The sequence below is a fragment of the Antechinus flavipes genome, chromosome 3 (genome assembly GCF_016432865.1).
Source record: "Antechinus flavipes isolate AdamAnt ecotype Samford, QLD, Australia chromosome 3, AdamAnt_v2, whole genome shotgun sequence".
NCBI classification, from domain to species: domain Eukaryota; kingdom Metazoa; phylum Chordata; class Mammalia; order Dasyuromorphia; family Dasyuridae; genus Antechinus; species Antechinus flavipes.
Genome location: NC_067400.1, coordinates 192,721,593 through 192,741,586, shown reverse-complemented (window position 1 = coordinate 192,741,586; position 19,994 = coordinate 192,721,593). Strand labels below are relative to the sequence as shown.

The following is a 19,994-nucleotide window of genomic DNA, read 5'->3' as shown; positions in this document are numbered from 1 at the left end:
CCTTTGCTCCTGCCTTTGCTGGGGAATTTGGTACTCTCATGCGGTGGCTGACCCACCGGACTGCTGTATAAGTATGAGAGAGGAAGACCCGGAAGGGGGCTGAAGATGAAGGTGTCCATGTATGAATCACCGTTGAATGTCAAACTAGCACAAGCCGGAGTCCAGCTCGGAGCCGGAGGTTGTGAAGTATCCGTTTTAGCAGCCTGGGTTGCAGCCACCAAGGTAGCAGCTGTGGCTGCAGAGGCAGTGGCGGCGGCGGCGGCGGCGGCGCCAACAGCAACTGCAACTGCAACAGTAGCACTAGCATTAGCTCTGTGGCCGCTGCTGCCACAGTTGCCATGAGTTGTGCGGAGGTGATGTATCACCCTCAGCCATATGGAGCAACCCAGTATTTGCCCAACTCAGTGGCAGCAGCATCCTGCCCCACAGCTTATTACCATACCGCTTCCCAATCCAGCCAGCAGGTGAGTCGTTGTCCTGGGGTAATTGGGATAAGGAGTCTGGAGGCTGCGATCTGTTCTGATTTTGTGAAGTATTTACTGAGCACTCTCGGGACAGTTAGCTAGGAAACGAGGAGTTTGTAGAGGCTGCCCAGGATACAGGGCTTCACAGTGGCAATTGAACCAGAAGAGGAAGGGAACAGGTGGAGACCAGAGGTAGGAACTGAGGTGAGCCAGATTATGAAAGCTTTGAAAAGCACCTGAGATCTATTGTTGGGGATTATCCATCTGGAATCTGCTATAAAGTGTCTCGGGGAAATTGTAGACCACTTCAGAAACAGATCTTAGTTCTTAGCATGAGGTTCTTTGAAACTCAGCAGGTAAGGAGTCTTTTTTTAGAGTCTCAAACAATAAGACGCTCAAATAAAACAAACTTCTTTTAATCAAATATTTTGTTTCTTTGCAAGTGAAAAGGAGGTCCAGGCGTCCAGGTATAATGATACACTATCAAATTCAGATGTCAAAAACATAGTAACGGAATGAGTTGAAAATAAAAATGGGCCCTTGGGCTGTGAAGTGGGTTCCTGGACCTAATTTCCACTTCTCTTGAATAGGAATATTAAGCTTGGCCTACGAGGTCTAGGGGAGTAGAGCAAGGAATGACCACATAGTGTAGACTAAAATATCCATTCAGTCCCAGGGAAGGCTCACATGAATAATAATCCTTGGTCACAGGTATGGCCAGACATAGATCAAAGATTAAAGAACCAGCAGGAAACTGTGAGATTAAGCAAGAGAAATGGAATACATTTTGAGGAAATGCATAAATAGTTGGCTACCCTCCTCCCATGAAGCCACTGAGTAAATCCATTGGTTGTGTGTTTCATAACCTAGGTAGCACATAGAAAAAGGATATGTAGCAGGAGATTCATTAACAAATTGTTTTTGCTTTTGCAATACTTTCTGTCCACAGTGGGCTTCTTTAAAAGTCACAGTTAAAGATTCCCTTTCTCCTGAAGGATTTGAGTTGTAATGTTCAGTTGTAGAAATATCACTCTAAGCTGTGTCACTAAAGTGTCTCAAATTCATAGTGAGGGACCCTATTCATGTTAAATTGTGCTTTTCAGGCACACCAGAGAATACAATCTGGGAAAAATCTGTTGGTTCTGTAAAGGTGCATGAATTATAAATGCAACATTTTTGTTTTGGTCCTCAGAATGTCTCTTGAAGTATGTGGAAGTTTTTCTCTCTCCTGCAGGAAGATCTGGGACTTTCCCGATAGATTTCATGCCATCTCTACATATGTATACCCCTCCTCATTGCTTTCACTCCCCATCATCTCCTTCAGGACTGATCTTTCCCTACATCTTTATCTCACCACTACTCAGCCATGCCCTTCTCACTTCCCACCCACTAAAAAAGAACAGGAAAAAAAAAAAAAAAAAAAAAGAAAAAAAAAGACAAGACATTTCCACATATCATAATATGTGGACTTACTAGACTGCAATAACTTGAAGAATCCACATAAAATTTTGTAATAAGTATAGAGGAAAACTAAGGGACATACATCATGGAATAAGGAACTCCATTCTCATCTAAGGAACTTGCCATCTAAATACAAGCTTGCTTGTTTAAAAAATTCCCCTTTATTTGAAATGATAGGTTTAAATCAGAAGTTTTCTAAGATTGTGCCATTGTTTTGTAATTTTCCAGAATAATATTTACAATATGGTCATACTATAGCTTGGTAAAAGTCTTTAAATATTAATTCTGACTCTGCTTTTTAAGAGAAATAGAGCTGAGTTAATGTATCTTTAAACAATTAAATTCAATTTTAAAAATCTGCCTCTTTTGTTGATAGAAATTCAATTATAAATCTGAAAGAAATGTTCAAACTTAAACTTCCCTACGACATTGCACAAGAGTTTTGTATATATGTAGATGAGAAGCATCTCAAACTGATCTTTTTTGATAAAGAAAATTCATATGCAGTAGATTCCTTGGCTTTGAAGTTTATGGATTCTTCAGAAGTCCTTAGTAGCATACTTCTTTAAAACTTTTGCTAGGAACAAAATTTCTCTGATTTTTTTTTTTTTTTCTATCAGAAAACAGCTTTTTTTTTTTTTTTTTTTTTTTTTTTTTTTTTGCTGCTGTTTGTTTGTTTCTTTACAAGATGTTGATTCCACAAAGCAAAAGAATAGCTATTTATACTTTGTGAAGATTTAGGAAGCAAAATTAACAAAAACTATTAAGTCCCATTGAGGCAAGCCTACATTTTACTTCAGTGGGGAAAAAGAACAGAATTATACACTAAGTAGATTGACCATACCGTTAGCTTATTTAAAACAGAGGATCTAATTTTCTTGCATCTATAAGCAAGGACTTAAGTGGATTTGTAGGAATTCATGCAGGCCCACTTTGAGGAAGAACAGTTCCTATAATTCTGTTCTGCACAAATAAACTTGACACAGAGACTTAGGGGCTTAAAGTGTTTCATAATTCCATGCACCTAATAACTTTCCAGCCAGAAAATCCAAACCTGGATGAAAATTAAAACTTGAAGTAGCCAAATGAAATTATTCTCTGATAGCAAATCAGAATGACTTATACCATAAAGTGATGGTTAAATGATCAGAATCTATAAAATCATATCCATAATATGGATAAGGTAAAATGTGTTTATCAGATTCTGAAAACTTTTTAACAAGGATGAGTGGACCTTTTGAAACTTGAGTGACCTAAGTTTAGGATAAGTACCATGAATTAGATTGAAAAGAACCATTACTTTCCTTTCAATGGGTAAGTAGGATAAATACTGTTTTATAGATGAGGAACCTGAGATTTAGAAGGACTTGTGCAGGATTATATAGTTGGTAGATACAACTGGAATTTGAACCCTTGTCTCTTGCCTCCAGGTCCAGCTCTTTTAACTATACCACTACTGATATTACAAGGTGGTATAAGAAAGAAATTCAAATTGGTTTGAGTGGTTTGAACAGTTTCATGAGTCATGCAGCCTTATAGTTGTCTGATTATAGCTTAAGGTATTACGTATACCAGGAGTTTTTGTTTATTCTTAGGAGACTTTTGAAGATGGACAGTCTCCAAGATTGAAAGGAATAAAACTGTAATAGCAGAATTCCAGGCACTGTGAGGGGGATGGGAGAGATTTGAGGGCACTGGTTCCTAACTCAAAATATACTGCACAAACTATTTTCTACTTCACTAACTCATAGTTAGCTTTCTTTATTCTATTATACTATCTCACTCACTTACATAAAAAAGTAATTTGAGGTAATAATCAACTTTTAAAACCAAATGGGAATTTAGGGATTATTTTACCCAATCATCTTTTTTTGACTGATGAGAAATCTAAGGATGATAAAATTAATTGACCTTTCAAGGTAAAATAGATGGTTAGGACCAGAGCTGACTAGAATCCAGGTCTTTTTACTCTTATTCTCTAGTTTTATTTCCCCTTTACCATAAGGGATATACACAAATTTTTGATAAGTATAATAAATGCTTGATGACCAAAAATTTTCAAATAATTCATACATCTAAAAAGAGGAAAAACAAAATTGAATAATTAAGGCTGAACAGATGATTCCTCAAAATATATTGTATGTACTGTTTTTGCCAAAATTGCTTCTGTTTCTTTATCTGAAAAGTGAAGGAATTAGATTCCATAATCAGTAAAGATCTTTCTCAAATTTTATGATCCTAAGATCTAGTCCAACCCATTATTTAATAAATTTGTAAACTGAGAAACAGAGATATAAACAGAGGCCATATAGCTTATCCTTTTCTATGAATTTGAGATAGAAATAAACCCCAGATAAATCCCTACTCTACTTTTTTTCCCAGAATCAAAAAATGTCCCTTTCTATAATTCTGGGATCCTTTGAAACAAGAAAATATATCATCACTGATTACTTCATTTTCCTTTCCATTTTTTCTTCATTATCATCATCATCATAAACATTCAGCATTTATATAATGCTAAAAGATTTGCAAAGTACTTCACAACTGGTAAATCATTTGATCCTCATGACAACCCAGGGAGATAATGTTATTATTAATACCCATTTTACAAATGAGGAAACTTAGGCAAATAGCAGTTAAGTGACTTGCTAAGCCAGTGTTTAAAACAGGATTCACATTCAGATCTTCCTTACTAGTTCTTCATCCAATGTACAACATTGTTGCTATGAATATTGATTATGGAGAAAATAACAAAGTTGGTCAAATACCATAATAGCTTTTATATATCTTACCACATGAAGACATGTTTATATTGTCATTGCTTTCATACAGTGTAGTAAATTTTACAGTAATGTGAGTAATTTTTAAATAAGGACAGAAGAACTTATTCATCTAAATACATGTTATTACTTTCAAACTGTTAGTACAGATAGAGGGACAAATAAACAAATGTCAAAGTTTATGTTTGGTATTCTTTAAGTATTACTTTCAAAGCCTGAACTGGGAAATTTTTAAAAATATTCACAATGATGATAAATTATTGCCCCTTGATGGTAAATCTAGTGTTTGGAATCAGACAGAAGTCATTCTGAGACAAGTAGAGTGAATGATATGAATCATCAGGGTTGTTTGTAACATTTTTTGAATTAAAAAAAAACTCAATCATATATTAAATATGAAGGAATGATACCCACCTAGTTACGTGATCTAGAAAGTGGTTCTGAAGACAATTACTGTCTGAAGGCAAGAATTTTGTTTATTAGTATCTTTGCAATAACAAATTTATCATTTTCATACATCCCTTTTTATATTCTCATATTCTCACTTTCTCAAAAAAAAGTTCAGTTTTAAAAGTTGAATAATGAAATGGTCATGATGATCCAGGTGATATACTTTGTCTAAATAGAGACCTTGACTTACAATTAAACACTTTGTGTAGTCTCAATGAGAGTTCACTTTTTCAAAAATATATTTTTTCTCTTTCATTAAGCAAAAGTAGGGCTACATAATATCAATGCTTTTGAGTTTTTTTTTTTTTTTAATTTTTAGCAAATCTGATAAGCAGGTAAATGAAGAATAAAATGACACAGTAATAGACTTCTGACAATAGTTGAAAAAATCTATCTTCTGAGAGTCTTCTCCCTGGGAGTAATCCTAGTCTTGTGTCTTAAAATAAATGTATCACTGTATTGAGATCAGTAAGGATGGCAATTAATCTGGGTAACCATGTTAAATGATTCATTTTAAGACATATTTTTAACTTTAGGAAAAAGTTTCAACATATGTATAATAATCATTTGTCATTTGTCACCCTGTTCATTGGAGAAGCAAAGGTATTTTGATTCTGCCTGAGAAAACATTTTCTTCTTCACAGAAATGTTCTAAGCTTTTTTTTTTTTTAATTGTCTGGAATGGAAATATTCAGTGCAAACAGACCATATTCTGGTCCTGATGACTATAATTGCACAACCTGAGGGAAGAAAAGGCAGCTTTGTGTCCATTAGCTGATAATTCTTTTTACATAACTCAGTTATTTTACTGCAGGACAATTAGGCACTATTACAAGCACTTATAGAAATGAACTATTTGAATTAGAAATGAACTTTTAAAAGGTGTGAGCTTTTTTGCTTGCTGTCCTCTTTATTTCTTTTTATTTCCTCCTTATTTCTATGTTCACAATCACATTTCTAATGGCAAAATTAACAAGAACCTCTGAGAATGGAGTCCTCTTAAAACTTGCATTTGAAAAATAAGTTGTGGGAATAATCTTGATAAAATTGCTAAATAGATAAAACATTATGCAGATATGACAATTTAAGCTGTGACCTCAAAATTTAAGCTTTGCATGTTGGCTTAAAAATTGTTTTGTGATACTATATGCTGAAAGTAACTTGCATACATACGGTAAATATGGTAAAATGGGAAGTGTGCTTTTCCAAATGAAAAGGCTTATTTGCAAAGCCATCTCTTTTACATCTTACTTCTATTACCCCAAGCTGAGACTCATTTTCCTTAACTCAAATGAGTTGAACTAAAAGACCTTTAAGATCCCCTTCAGCTCTAAATCTATGACTCTATGATCTCTAGGGAAAGCTTTCTTTGGGAATTGTTGAAATGTTGAAAGTAAATAGAAACTAGATATATGCCACAAAAATTAAGCAAGAAATTGGACTGGAGTTATAAAGTACCGAACTCAAGAAATAGTTTAGGATCATGATGATTTGGAAAGAAAGTGTAATACATATGAGTACATGAGAATATGAGCTAACCAATGCAATTTCAGTTTTAAGAGAAATTTAAATAGTATTTTATTTTTTCCAATTACTTGCAAAGATAGCTTTCAACATTGATTCCTTAAGACCTTGAGTTCCAATTTTTTTTTCTCCCTCTCTCCCCAATACAGCAAGCAGTCCTATATAGACCATACATGTACATACACTCCAAATATATTTCCGTACTAGTCATGCTGTAAAAGAAAAATAAGAACAAAAGGGAATAATCATGAAGAAAAACAAGTAAACAAACCAAAAGGTGAATGAATAAAAATGCCTCTATCTGTACTCAGCCTCCATAGTTCTCTCTCTGGATGCAAATAGCATTTTCTATCCCATGTCCATTGGAAGTATCTTGCCTTAGTGTAATGCTGAGAAGAACTAAGTCTATCATAGTTCATCATCACATAATTTTGCTGGACCTGTGTAAAATGTTCTCCTGGTTCTGCTCACTTAACTCAGCATCAGTTCACGTTAAGTCTTCCAGGTCTTTCTGATATCAACCTGCTTATCATATAGACTCAGTAATGACACTACTGAATGAAAGGGTATGTACAGTTTTTTAAGTCCTGTGGACATAGTTCCAAATTGTTCTCCAGAATGTCTGTATCAGTTCACAATATCCAATAATGAATATTTAAGAGGAACAATCAATATCGAGGCCTACCAGTTAACTTTGGTTTTGATTTCTACACTTTAAGACAAAATTGAGTCCAAGTTGGATGGAGGTATTAAATCACATAAGTAAATGATAATATATTCTATAGCTGTTTAAGTTCTTTTCTTTATATGAATTGATTTGTCACTAGGGACCCAAATTTATTTCATGAGATATCACTCTTAGTTCAGTCATCATGTTTTTCCTATTGTTCTGGGACAGTGATTTCTTTTTCTCTTTTGTTTGCTTTGGAGCTTTGGCAAGCTTTCGATGCTGTTCTTTGTTGGAGATGGGTGTGCTGGAGCCAGTTCAGGGGCACCAATTATTAACTTTTCTGTGTTAACGTTTACACTTCTGAAATGGTAAATTCCAAGTTAGGTCTTGTTTTTTAATTGTTTAGTTGATTGTCTAGATTTGAGAAAGTTATAGGAAAAATGTTAATAATACAGATTAAACTTCACAGTGAATCCCAAGTGTGTGTGTGTGTGTGTGTGTGTGTGTGTGTGTGTGTGTATTCTCCAACTTCCTCACAAAAGCTGGTTGTTAAATATTTATGAGTATTCATCTTGTTGGAAAAGTTAGTAAAAAGTTAGTTAAGATATTGAATTCATGTCATAGAAAACAAATAGGCAAAGATCTTCACTAGCAAAGAGGGAAAAAAGAAATTTGTTTTATAATTTAAAAAAATATTTAAATATTGGAGTTATATTGGAATTTTTAATAGACAATAAAGGTATGACATTACAAAGTAACATATAACATTAAAAAATGCAACAGATCATTGCTTAAATTATCAGGAAAATGATTTATAGGAATTGTAAAGAGCAAAAATGTATTTGGATTCAGGTTCTTTTTTATTTCACTTATTGAAAATCTTATATCATGTAGACAGATTTTTTTAAAGCCTCTTTTTTGAGGTACCTTACAGTTAAATTGAAAAAAATTGCATATAGAAAAAAATATTGCACTAGAAAAAATGTATTTTTAGTCATTTTAGTCATTATTATTGCCTATACAAGCTTTATGTCAATGTAGTCTAACAGTTTAATTTTTTTAAGAAAAAGAAAATTTAAAAATAATCTGTAAAAATAATCAAATCAAGATTGGATATAGGTCCTCTGATTAAAAACCAGTTTTTTTTCTGTAGTTCTGTGAAAATTCAAATGAAACATGAGTAAAGATTCCTCATTTTCCATCTATGCAAAAGTGAAAATATATTCATATTATCATTGCAACAGCTTGGAGACTAGCAACAAGGATTACATTTAATAAGTCTTTGAGATAGATATTTAACCCATATTGCTACAAAGTTTGAATATAAAGCATTATCTTTATTTACAAAACCTCAGAAACTCATATGTAAATACTTTAGGGATGATATTTAGTAAGAATAATATACTCTTTAATAAAGAGAGTAATCGAATGAAGAAAATTTGATTAAAAGATTTTAAGATTCTGTTGTTCATAACTACTAGAATCTTAGACTTCAAGTTTATATATTTCAGCAATATTTATATGTATATATGCATATGTATGCATATGTGTATTTTTACATATGATATATACATATATACATATTTTTACTGAGAAAATATACTGATTTTTTTTACATCATTTGTTTTGAATTAAGATAACAGAATCAATAGTACCACTTCAATTAATCATGAATCATTTAGAAATCATAATTTTCCTTAGACATAAACATTTTAAGACATTTAAAATGATCCAAACTTTTCTGCCCCCCTTTTTTTTGGCAAAACAGTTACTCCCTCAACCCAGCTCTATGGCTAGTGAGTATCATTTTCATTTATCTTTAAGTGGTAGTTTTTTTCCCTTATAACAATAGTAACTGGACTATCTGAAAAATATGTTCCTTATAAAATGGATCTTCACACATATTCATTCTGACATTTTAATTTGATTTTAAAGAAAGGAGTCCAAAGCATCTGCCAAATCCTTTTATAAGATGTTAGATTCCTTATGTTTTAACAAAACATTCCTTCTCTTCTCCCTTCCATACCAACACCCCTGTGTTCTGTAGCTCATAATTAGAATATTGCATTATACCATCTTTAAACATACAGCAAAAGGAGGAGTGGTGAGATAGGTTGACTTTGAAATGAACAAGGAAAAACATATTCTCTTATTCTTGTGATATCGTGATGTGGTGTGTGTGTATGTATGGATATGTATATAGAATAATCATTTAATCCTAATACATTTTGGCATTTAAAAGTGAATTGATTGTTTTTTGCTGAGTTTCACATAACAAGGATTAAACTTTAAAAACTTTAGTGGGGAGGATAAGCAAGGAGTAGGGAAAAAGAACAACATTCCATGCTATGAAGCTACTTTTATTTTATTTTTTTAAGTAATGTAGTTAATGATCTTTTACAAACTGCCTTTGATACTGTGTTTTGTTTATTCCATACCAGAAAAAGTTAGCAGTATACAGCAAGATGCAGGAGTCTCTGGAAATGACCCTTCCCAGCAAACAAGAGGAGGAGGAGGAGGAGGATGAGGAGGAGGAGGAGGAGGAGGAGGAGGAGGAGAAAGACCAGCCTGCCGAGATGGAGTACCTTAACTCTCGATGTGTCCTTTTCACTTATTTCCAGGGAGACATTGGTTCAGTAGTGGATGAACACTTCTCAAGAGCTTTGGGCCAACCCAGCAGCTTCCATACAGAATCTGCCATTTCAAAAAGCAAGATGGGGCTAACCCCCCTATGGAGAGGTAAGAATTTAAAAATCATATGCTCTCCAGCTCACTGTATTTGTTTCACAATGACTCTGACTAGGATCCAGCTGGAGACGTGCCTCTGGAGGACAAATATCCACTTGCTTTTTAATTTTTAAGGACAGCAAAGAATTTCTTTCAGACAAACAGCTGGATCAGTTTTGTCACATGTGGAATGCAGGGTTGGAAGGGATGCAGTCACACCCCTTAAATTCTTTATGGAAAGTAATGATGCAACTGGTATGAGTTTATAGTGGCAGGAGAGAGCTGCAAAGCACCATTCCTGAAGCTCCTATGGCTTCTTAATAATAGGCTTGTCTAAAGCAGCTTTTAAGAAATTAGCTATTGCTCATTCCACAAAGTTACTGTGGTGACATAACTGAGATCTGAGTCTGGACTTTGGAGGGTAGACACTGAAAAATTTTTTGTCTTCTTGAAATAGCTTTCTGTCTCTTATCTCTGCTTCATCTACTTGTGAATTGAAGGTTCTGGCATTTATTTTGAACTTGATTTAAAGTCGCATCACAGGGATTTCTTGAGTACTAACTTAGCAAAAATTTGTATGTGGTAAGAAATCTTACTCATGTTGTAACCAAAGTGTTAAACCATTGAAGGGAAGACAAGTTATCAAATTGAGCCCTTTTACAGCAGTCCAAAGATATGTCTGGAATGTTTGTTTCCTTCTTTATAAAAATTGAGTATGGGATACCAGAACAAATCAGAACTTGTTGATTTATTAATGCAAAAAAGAGAGGAAAATCTAGTTAGCATAGTAGAAGATGATATAAGATTAAAAAAATGAAATACTTTGTGTTTGTATATTAATTATGTAAAAATGGGGCTTTGGCTGATATTCAGAAATGCAGATGCTTATATTTTATGAGGTACGCTAATATAGATTTTAAAAATTGGATGTTGAGGGTGGGATGGATAATTTTCTTTTAACAATTAACATAATGCTATCTGTGGCCCCTTCAGCTTCAGTGGCCCTGTCTACATCTCTTGCAGATACTTCACTTTTACTCTCTCTTTCAATACTTAGAATAATGGCATGCATATTGCAGGCACTTAACTATCTGTTGGATGTTTGGCCAAACTAAAGCCAATAACCTAATACTATTTAGTATAAGATCAGAATTCAAAGTAGTTGTTAAGTTAGAGATATCAACAATTATCATGGGTAAGTAAAAAGTGGAAGAAGGGAAAGGGAATGTAAAAAGAAAATAAGGCAAGGGAAGATTGTAACATTTTAAGAATATATTTGATTCACCAAGTTATGGAAATCAGAATTATTCTAATGTAGCTCCCTTGTCTAATGGATAAGGGATATCTAAAACTCAGAAGGATAAAATGGTTTGCTCAAGATTAAGCAGCTAATTAGTACAATAATGGGAACTGAGTCCCAAATCTTCTGACATCCAGTGCTTTGAAAGAGCATTCTATTTTTGTTATGAAATTAAGAAAGATTAAAACATGAATGTTTAATATATAAATAAGAACAGAAGACTGTATATGCAATTACTAACTTCTGTTACTGAAACTTTCTTAAAACTGTATATTTAATTTAAAAATAGCAGTGACTTAGCCACTCTGTTTGTCTGTGTCCCCTTCTGTACTTCCTTTTGGTCTCTTCTGGGCATTTAAAAATGTTTCAATTATGTATTTTTTCCTTTCCTTTTTTAAAAACTGCTGTTAATACCTATCAACTCTTCCTCCCTTCAAAGAGAAGCCACCTCTTATAATAATTAAGTATAGTTCAGCAAAACAAATCAATGTGGCCAAGTCTGAAAAATGCATAGTTTCATTGTGTATTTCTAGTACATCAAATGTCTGCCAAGAGGGATTTGTGATTTTTTTTTTTCCATGATAAGATGCTGCATGGGAAAAAGGACAGTAAAAGATCATGGAGTGAGATTTAGTCAATAACAAAGTGACCATGAGTCAGCCTACAGTCTTCTTAAAAAAGCAAATATCCTGCTGGGGTGTGTGAATAAGAGTGTAATGTGGGAGAAAAAACCCATCATAAATCAATTCTTTCATTTTATTTAAAAAGGAGTCTGTGCAAAATATTGTATTAAGGCATATATTTTCCATCTTAAAAGAAATATAGAGAATTTAGATAGAGTTTTCAGAAAAGCTCAAAGATAAGTACAGTACTGTAAAACAAAACCTTGGAGATAGAAATCATTTTGTGTGATGAACTGGTTAATGGTCTATTTAATATTATTCATCAATCCCATTGATATTTTTTCATAGCCTGCGGTCCCTAGAATCCAATATTATATCTCTTGCTAAGCTCACTCATTTAGCAGTTTAGTTATGAGACCTTATGTTATTATGTACCAACACCCATAGTCACACCCACAACCACACACATAGTCCCATTGATGAACAAGAAAGCTCAGACTGATAATCACCCCTGATATAAGGAACCTCTTTGAGAAACTTCTGCCCTCTTCCCTTAAATGGTAGAGGACTTGCCAGAAACTTACTCCTCAGTTAAAGTTTGCCTTTACTTTTATTTTTTTATTTTTATTATAGCTTTTTATTTACAAGATATATGCATGGGTAATTTCTCATCATTGACAATTGCAAAACCTTTTGTTCCATTTTTCCCCTCCTTCCCCCGCCCCCTTCCTCCAGATTGCAGGTAGACTAATACATGTTAAATATGTTAAATTGTATGTTAAACACAATATATGTATACATATCCATACAGTTATTTTGCTGCACAAGAAGAATCAGACTTTGATAATGTACAATTAACCTGTGAAGGAAATCAATGAAAGAAATCAAAATGCAGGGGGACAAAAACAGAGGGATTGGAAATACTATGTAGTGGTTCACGCTCATTTTGCAGAGTTCTTTTGCTGAGTGTAGCTGGTTCTATTCATTATTGAACAAATGGAACTGATTTGGTTCATCTCATTGTTGAAGAGAGCTATGTCCATCAGAATTGATCAATGTATAGTATTGTTATTGAAGTATATAATGAGCTCCTGGTCCTGCTCATTTCACTCAGCATCAGTTCATGTAAGTCTCTCCAGGCCTATCTGAGATCATTTTGTTATCATTTCTTACAGAATAATAATATTCCATGATATTCATATACCACAATTTATTCTGCCATTCTCCAATTGATGAGCATCCACTCAGTTTCCAGTTTCTGGCCACTACAAAGAGGGCTGCCACAAACATTTTTGCACATATAGGTCCCTTTCCCTTTTTAAAGATCTCTTTGGAATATAAGCCCAGTAGTAATACTGCTGGATAAAAGAGTATGCACAGTTTGATAATTCTTGAGCACAGTTCCAAATCACTCTCCAGAATGGCTGGATGTATTCACAATTCCACCAACAATGCATCAGTGTCCCAGTTTTCCCACATCCCCTCCAACATTCAGCATTATTTTTTCCTGTATTCCTAGCCAATCTGACAGGTATGTAGTGGTATCTCAGAGTTGTCAATTTGCATTTTTCTGATTAATAATGACTTGGAGTATCTTTTCATATGGCTAGAAATAGTTTCAATTTCTTCATCAGAAAATTATATGTTCATATTCTTTGACCATTTATCAATCAGAGAATGGCTTGATTTCTTATAGAGTCAGTTCTCTATCTAATTTGGAGATGAGGCCTTTATCAGAACCTTTGACTGTAAAAATGTTTTCCCAGTTTATTGCTTCCCTTCTAATCTTGTCTGCATTAATTTTCTTTGTACAAAAGCTTTTCAATTTGACATAAACAAAATTTTCTATTTTGTAATCAATAATGATCTCTAGTTCTTCTTTGGAAACAAATTCCTTCCTCCTCCATAGGTCTATGTTCTTCTAATTTATTTATAATTTCATTCTTTATGCCTAGATCATGAACCTATTTTGACTTTATCTTGGTGTATGGTATTAAGTGTGAGTCAATGCCTAGTTTCTGCCATAATAATTTCCAACTTTCCCAGCAGTTTTTGTCAAACAGTAAATTCTTTTTCCAAAAGCTGGGGTCTTTGAGTTTGTCAAACACTAGATTATTAAACTTATTAACTATTTTGTCCTTTGAACCTAACCTATTCCACTGATCAGCTAGTCTATTTCTTAGCCAATACCAAGCGATTTTAGTAACTGCTGCTTTATAATATAGTTTTAGATCTGGTACAGCTAGGCCACTTTGCTTTGATTTTTTTTTTTCTCATTAGTTCCCTTGAAAGTCTTGACTTTTTGTTCTTCCAGATGAACTTTGTTGTTATTTTTTCTAGATCATTAAAGTAGTTTTTTGGGAGTCTGATTGGTATAGCACTAAATAGATTAGTTTAGGTATATTGTCATCTTCATTATATTCACTCACCTTATTCAAGGGCATGTAGTATTTTTTCAGTTGGTTAGATATGACTATTTGTGTGGAAAGTGTTTTGTAGTTTTGCTCATATGGTTCCTGACTTTCCCTTGGCAGATAGATTCCCAAATATTTTATACTATTGAAAGCTACTTTAAATGGAATTTCTCTTTGTAACTCTAATTGTTGGATTTTGTTAGTGATATATAAGAATGCTGATGACTTATGTGAGTTTATTTTGTATCCTGTAACTGTGCTAATGTTGTGGATTATTTCTAATAGCTGTTTAGTAGAATGTCTAGGTTTCTCTAAGTATCATATCATATCATGTGCAAAGGGTGATAATTTGATTTCCTCATTACCTACTCTAATTCTTTTAATCTCTTTCTCAACTCTTACTGCCGGAGCTAACATTTCTAATACAATATTGAATAGTAATGGTGATAGTGGGCAAGATCTTATCCTTATTGGGATATGATCTTATCCTGATTTTATTGGGAATGGTTCTAGTTTATCCCCATTATATATGATGCTTAATGATAGTTTTAAAAAGATGCTACTGATTATTTTAAGGAAAAGTCCATTTATTCCTATACTCTCAAGTGTTATTAGGAATGGATGTTGGATTTTATCAAATGCTTTTTCTGCATCTATTGAAATGATCATATGTTTTTTGTTAATTTGGTTATTGATATAGTCAATTATGCTAATAGTTTTCCTAATATTGAACCAGCTCTGCATTCCTGGTATAAATCCTACTTGGTCATAGTGTATTATCCTAGGGATGATGTTCTGTAATCTTTTTGCTAATATTTTATTTAAGATTTGTGCATCAATATTCATTAGGGAGATTGGTCTATAATTTTCTTTCTCTGTTTTCAGAGATCTCAATGCTGTAGGCAACTTTCTAGGACAACTGGAATATTTGTTATGTGATTTTTCTCATGCACACAATTCCCTCCCTCTTCACCTTTGCTGACTAGAATCTCAATTTCCTTCAAAGTTCATCCACCCCAGCTCCATAGTGGCTGGTGCCTTATCTTTGATTTTACTTTCTTATGAATAGAAGAGGACTGGCCTTGGTCAAAAAGAATGTGTTATGGCCTACCTCTGATATAGTAGCCCTATGACATTAGCAAGCTACAAACCCCCAAGCTACTAAGATTCTTAAATTATAAATAAATTGCTAGTCTACATGAGTAGACTACTATAAAAATTTTCTACTCTACTCTACTCTAAAAATTCCTTAGATACATGAAACTATAAGGTGGATTCCACCAACAAATTCTTTATCTATATACAATTCTACGCTTCCTCTTTAGTTGAAAGTAAATATTTCCTTACTTTCCTTTTTCTTTTTCTTTTTTGTCTTCCTTATCTCTGTGACTAGTTCTGCCACTTATATAGCTTATACATAGACAATGAATCAAATTGAATTAGACACTTGATATAAATGTCTATCTTGCACATAATAGACATTTAATACTTATGAAATGATTGATTACATTTCATTACTTGGGACAATTCAAAGTCTCTTTCAAAGCATTTTATTCCCTTCTACTCACTGGTGTTTGTTTATTTAAGACCCTTTTTTTTTTTTTTTTTGCAAATAAATGGGTATTTTACATTCCAATAAAGAAGGAAGAAAAGAAAGTTGCTGTGATTCAGCAGGTTGCTGAAAAAGTGTTATAACTTGTTGAATACATAAGAAAAGTAACTAATACCCTAAATACCTTTATATTTTGAGGGAGGAGAAGATGATCTCTGCAAAAAAAAAGATTTACCTAGGAACAGCTGAATACAGGTGAGGAATTCCAGGAAGGCTAGAATACAAATGATTTTATCTCTAGTACAGAAAATAATTTTTGCTGAAGACCAACCATGAAATAATTGGTTTAAATTCAATCTTGGCAACTTATTCTGGGTGTTAGGAAGAACTTGAATGAAAGGTTTCAATATAGTAAAACTGTCCTCAAACAGCATGTTTAAAATGTAGATGTTAAATTTATACAAGATTATTTATACAAGACAAATAGGACCAAAGAGATAACTTTAGTCAACTCAACAGATTTGGTATTGAAGGGAAACATAAACTCAAAACTTTCTTTAGATCCTGGAGCATGTTTTATAGTCTCAAGAAGAAAAATTCCTTATGAATGGCAGTTTTCCAATGATATCTGATAACATTGCATTTAATGAATACATCTAGAATTAGTGCCTAGCACTCTTCTGAGAAACTACCCAATTATCAATGATCCCAAACAACTTATTACAGCAAAAACTTAAAAAAAAAACCCTCACAAATATCTTCATATTGATAAGATGCCACTTTAATTCATTGAATGTTATGATCTTAGAACTAGAATTGCAAATGTCAACATATTCCTAGTGAATATGCACAGATATCATACTGCATATTAGCATAGATGGCTTGGATGTAAGTAGTGACCCTTCCCTTTTCCTCTTCCCCAAAAGGACATTATTAAGAATATGAAATGGGGATGGGGTGGGAGTATCATATGTATCTAGTATAGGCACAATGGACTACAAAATGCTATTCATAGTTCCCATAAAACTGAAAGAACTTGAGGAAGGCCTCCAGGATATTAGACATGTCCTTTGTAATGGATACTTAGAAATACTTAGATAAGAATCACTGAGGCTGGGACATAAGGGAGTTGTTGAAATTTGCTTCAGCCAAAGCAAGCCTCTATGCTATGAGAGTATAGACCCATCAAAGTTTTGTAGCAAATGGAGAATATTTCTGAGATTCTCAAGAATTATATTTATAATAGGAACTTTGGGTAGGATTTTTCAGGATCTTTTCTATACTTTGTCACAGATTTCTTAACTAATATTGACAGTGTCCTGGATTACTAACCTGGAGTAGAGAAAGTCTGAAGTACTGATAAGATTATAATACTCCCTGAGGAGACCTGGGAAGGGCCCGGAAGGGGATCAGCACAGCTTTTAGATATCATCCCTGTGGAGGTCTTGAGAGAAAGCCTCTTACTGATTTCAATCACAATGGCCAGGTTATGATGTCAAACCCCTAAGGTTAAAATTTTCTTATAAATCTGTCCATAGCCTAGTCATCTTTGCTGAATTTCTTTTAGGTTAGTCCCAAAAGGCTTCTTTTCACCCCTTCTCCTGTACCTCATGGTATTTTTCTCCTTGTTGTAGTTAACTTTTTTAGGGTGCTAATAATTTATTCCTGCCAGTTAATGACATGCTCCCACCTCAGGATTATTCCCTTTCTCCTGGTTAATTGTGAGTTATATTAGGGGACTTGACTTTTCCCTTGTTAATTGTTAAAAACCCCTTTCCTTGCTAACTATGTCCTTTCCCAAAGCTGTATCATATTTACCACTCCTGGTATCTGTTTTACCTTTTCAGTGGGAATTTTATGTTTTTTAGAGCTGTTTCTCTTGGTAAAAGAACTGCTTTTAAAAATTGTCATTGCAACCCAGAATAAATTTGACTTTTTTGTTTTTGTTTTTGAGTATACATTAAGGATTAAACTAAGAAGTTACTTGACAATTAAGCACCGCAACTGTTAATTCCATATCTGCTTCTTGTTGTATCTTAGATGGATTTCTGTAACAAATAGACCTAGTTATTATCCCTTTTTATGATCTTTTAGCATAAACCTCTCATTTTGAAGATTAGAAAACTGTGAAAGCTCTAGAAGCCTAAATAACTTCCATATAGTTTCATAAAGAACTAAAAATGTGTTTTTTGTCCAAAAGCAAACCAAACAAAAAAATGACATTCAAAATAGGATTATAGAATTTTAAAGAGTTCTAAATATTTGAGTAACATTAAGGCCCTAAGCCTTTGTGCAGTGTCCTTATTAGCATGTTTTGAAATGCCATCTCTAAAATGAAAAGTAATTTTGTACAAAAATAACTTATTTTATGCCCTTTTGGGGTAAGTTTCCAAACAACAAATGTGTCTGTGATTAAGCACATATAAGCAAAATCCATATAATAAAAATATTTACACCCATATGAAATAAGCATACTCATTCCCAGGCAACAAACAAAGTACTCCATGTGTTTCTTTGTATCACTATAATTTATATACTTTTTTAAGCAAACAGAATGGTTTCTGAAGCATGGACTTTTCTTAAATAGATTTGTTTTCCAAGAATTTTTTTTTTTTTTTTTGGTTATAAAATGTATCTGCATTTTTTGAAAAAAAGATTGCATATATTCCTGAAACTTTATATTAAACTCAAGAGACATACTGACTTTAAATTATTTCAAATTTCAGATTCTGTTCTATTTTCACGGAATGATTAAAAAAATAGATTTCTATTCTTAATGTAATGTAATAATGTAATCAAATTGTAAGATCTAAAATATAAAGAGAATAATGAAGTTTTAGGTTAGCACACATTCTCAAAGTAAGCCTCTCTGCCTACTCTTCAACTTCTGTCCATGTTAAATCTTATACCTAAAAGTCTAGGTTTTTAGAAACCACAAAATAATATATGTTGTCTGTGTTTTTGACTTAATATTAAGTTTTGTCAACATATATAAAATAAATGTATGTATGTAAGGTTTTAGGTATATATTTATAATGTGCATATGCCTACATACATATTAGTTGCATATACATATATGCATGTGCATATACACATGTCGCATGTGTGTATAAACACATGTGATATAAAACCTTAAGGATTTGACATCATAACTTGGCTTTCTGATTGGATATAATAGGGTGGAGTTTCCTAAGATTTCATAAAGCTGAGCTAACATGCTTCAGTACCCATCAGGGAGTATTATAATCTTATCAATACTCCAGGCTTTCTCTACCAACCCTGCCTAGTTACCCAGGACCTTATCAACCTGTATATGTAATATGCACTTCTAGGAACATATCAGAGTTTAAGGTTAAATAGTTCATAACTCAGAAATGCTAAATTTGTACTTTGGCATCTCAAATTTATGAATACTTAGCAATTCCTATAAAGCATTTAGTGGTCCTAGATTTCATTTTGAAAAACACTAGACAAAAACGAAGATGTATCAACTGGAGTATAGATAGATAGATAGATAGATAGAAGTTCAGTGTTTTATAGCACCTTGTACATAGAAACAATCTGTAACTGGCATTTAGAAAGAAGCTTCATCAACAATCATGTATTAAATTCCTATTGTATGTAGGGAAACAAAAGCTGGCTAAAAATTGTCCTTGCTCTCAACCAGCTCACAGTAAACTATGTACAAATAATAAAGGATAAATATCCTGGATAAATTGAAGATAATTAATAAATAAAATGTACTAGCATAAAGGAAATTATGTAATTAAAACAACTTTCTTCCTTCTATATCCTCTTTGCAATCCTGACTTCCTTCTAAAACCCAGCTTAAATCCTACTTTCCAATAATTCTTCAAGTCAACAACAATCTACTATAGCTTATTGTTTAAAAATGGGTATAATTGATCAATTTTATAGTTTCTTTCAACCTACCATTTTAAATTTAGAGATAAAATTTAACTTTAAAATTGAGAAATAGTATGATATAGTGGATAGAAATGATGTAGTGGAATCAGAAATGTTGAGGCT

At 33.1% G+C, this 19,994-nt stretch overlaps 1 protein-coding gene across 1 annotated transcript in view; it reads left to right on the top strand.

Moving 5' to 3' along the window:
- The first annotated feature begins 249 nt into the window (after window positions 1-249).
- VGLL3 (vestigial like family member 3) overlaps window positions 250-19,994 on the top strand; it is a 76,970-nt gene continuing 57,225 nt past the window's right edge. Inside the window, exons 1-2 of the mRNA XM_051984364.1 lie at window positions 250-464; window positions 9,791-10,088. Coding sequence (XP_051840324.1) covers window positions 339-464; window positions 9,791-10,088 — 424 coding nt within the window. The 5' untranslated portion in view covers window positions 250-338. The remainder of the gene's footprint in view (window positions 465-9,790; window positions 10,089-19,994) is intronic.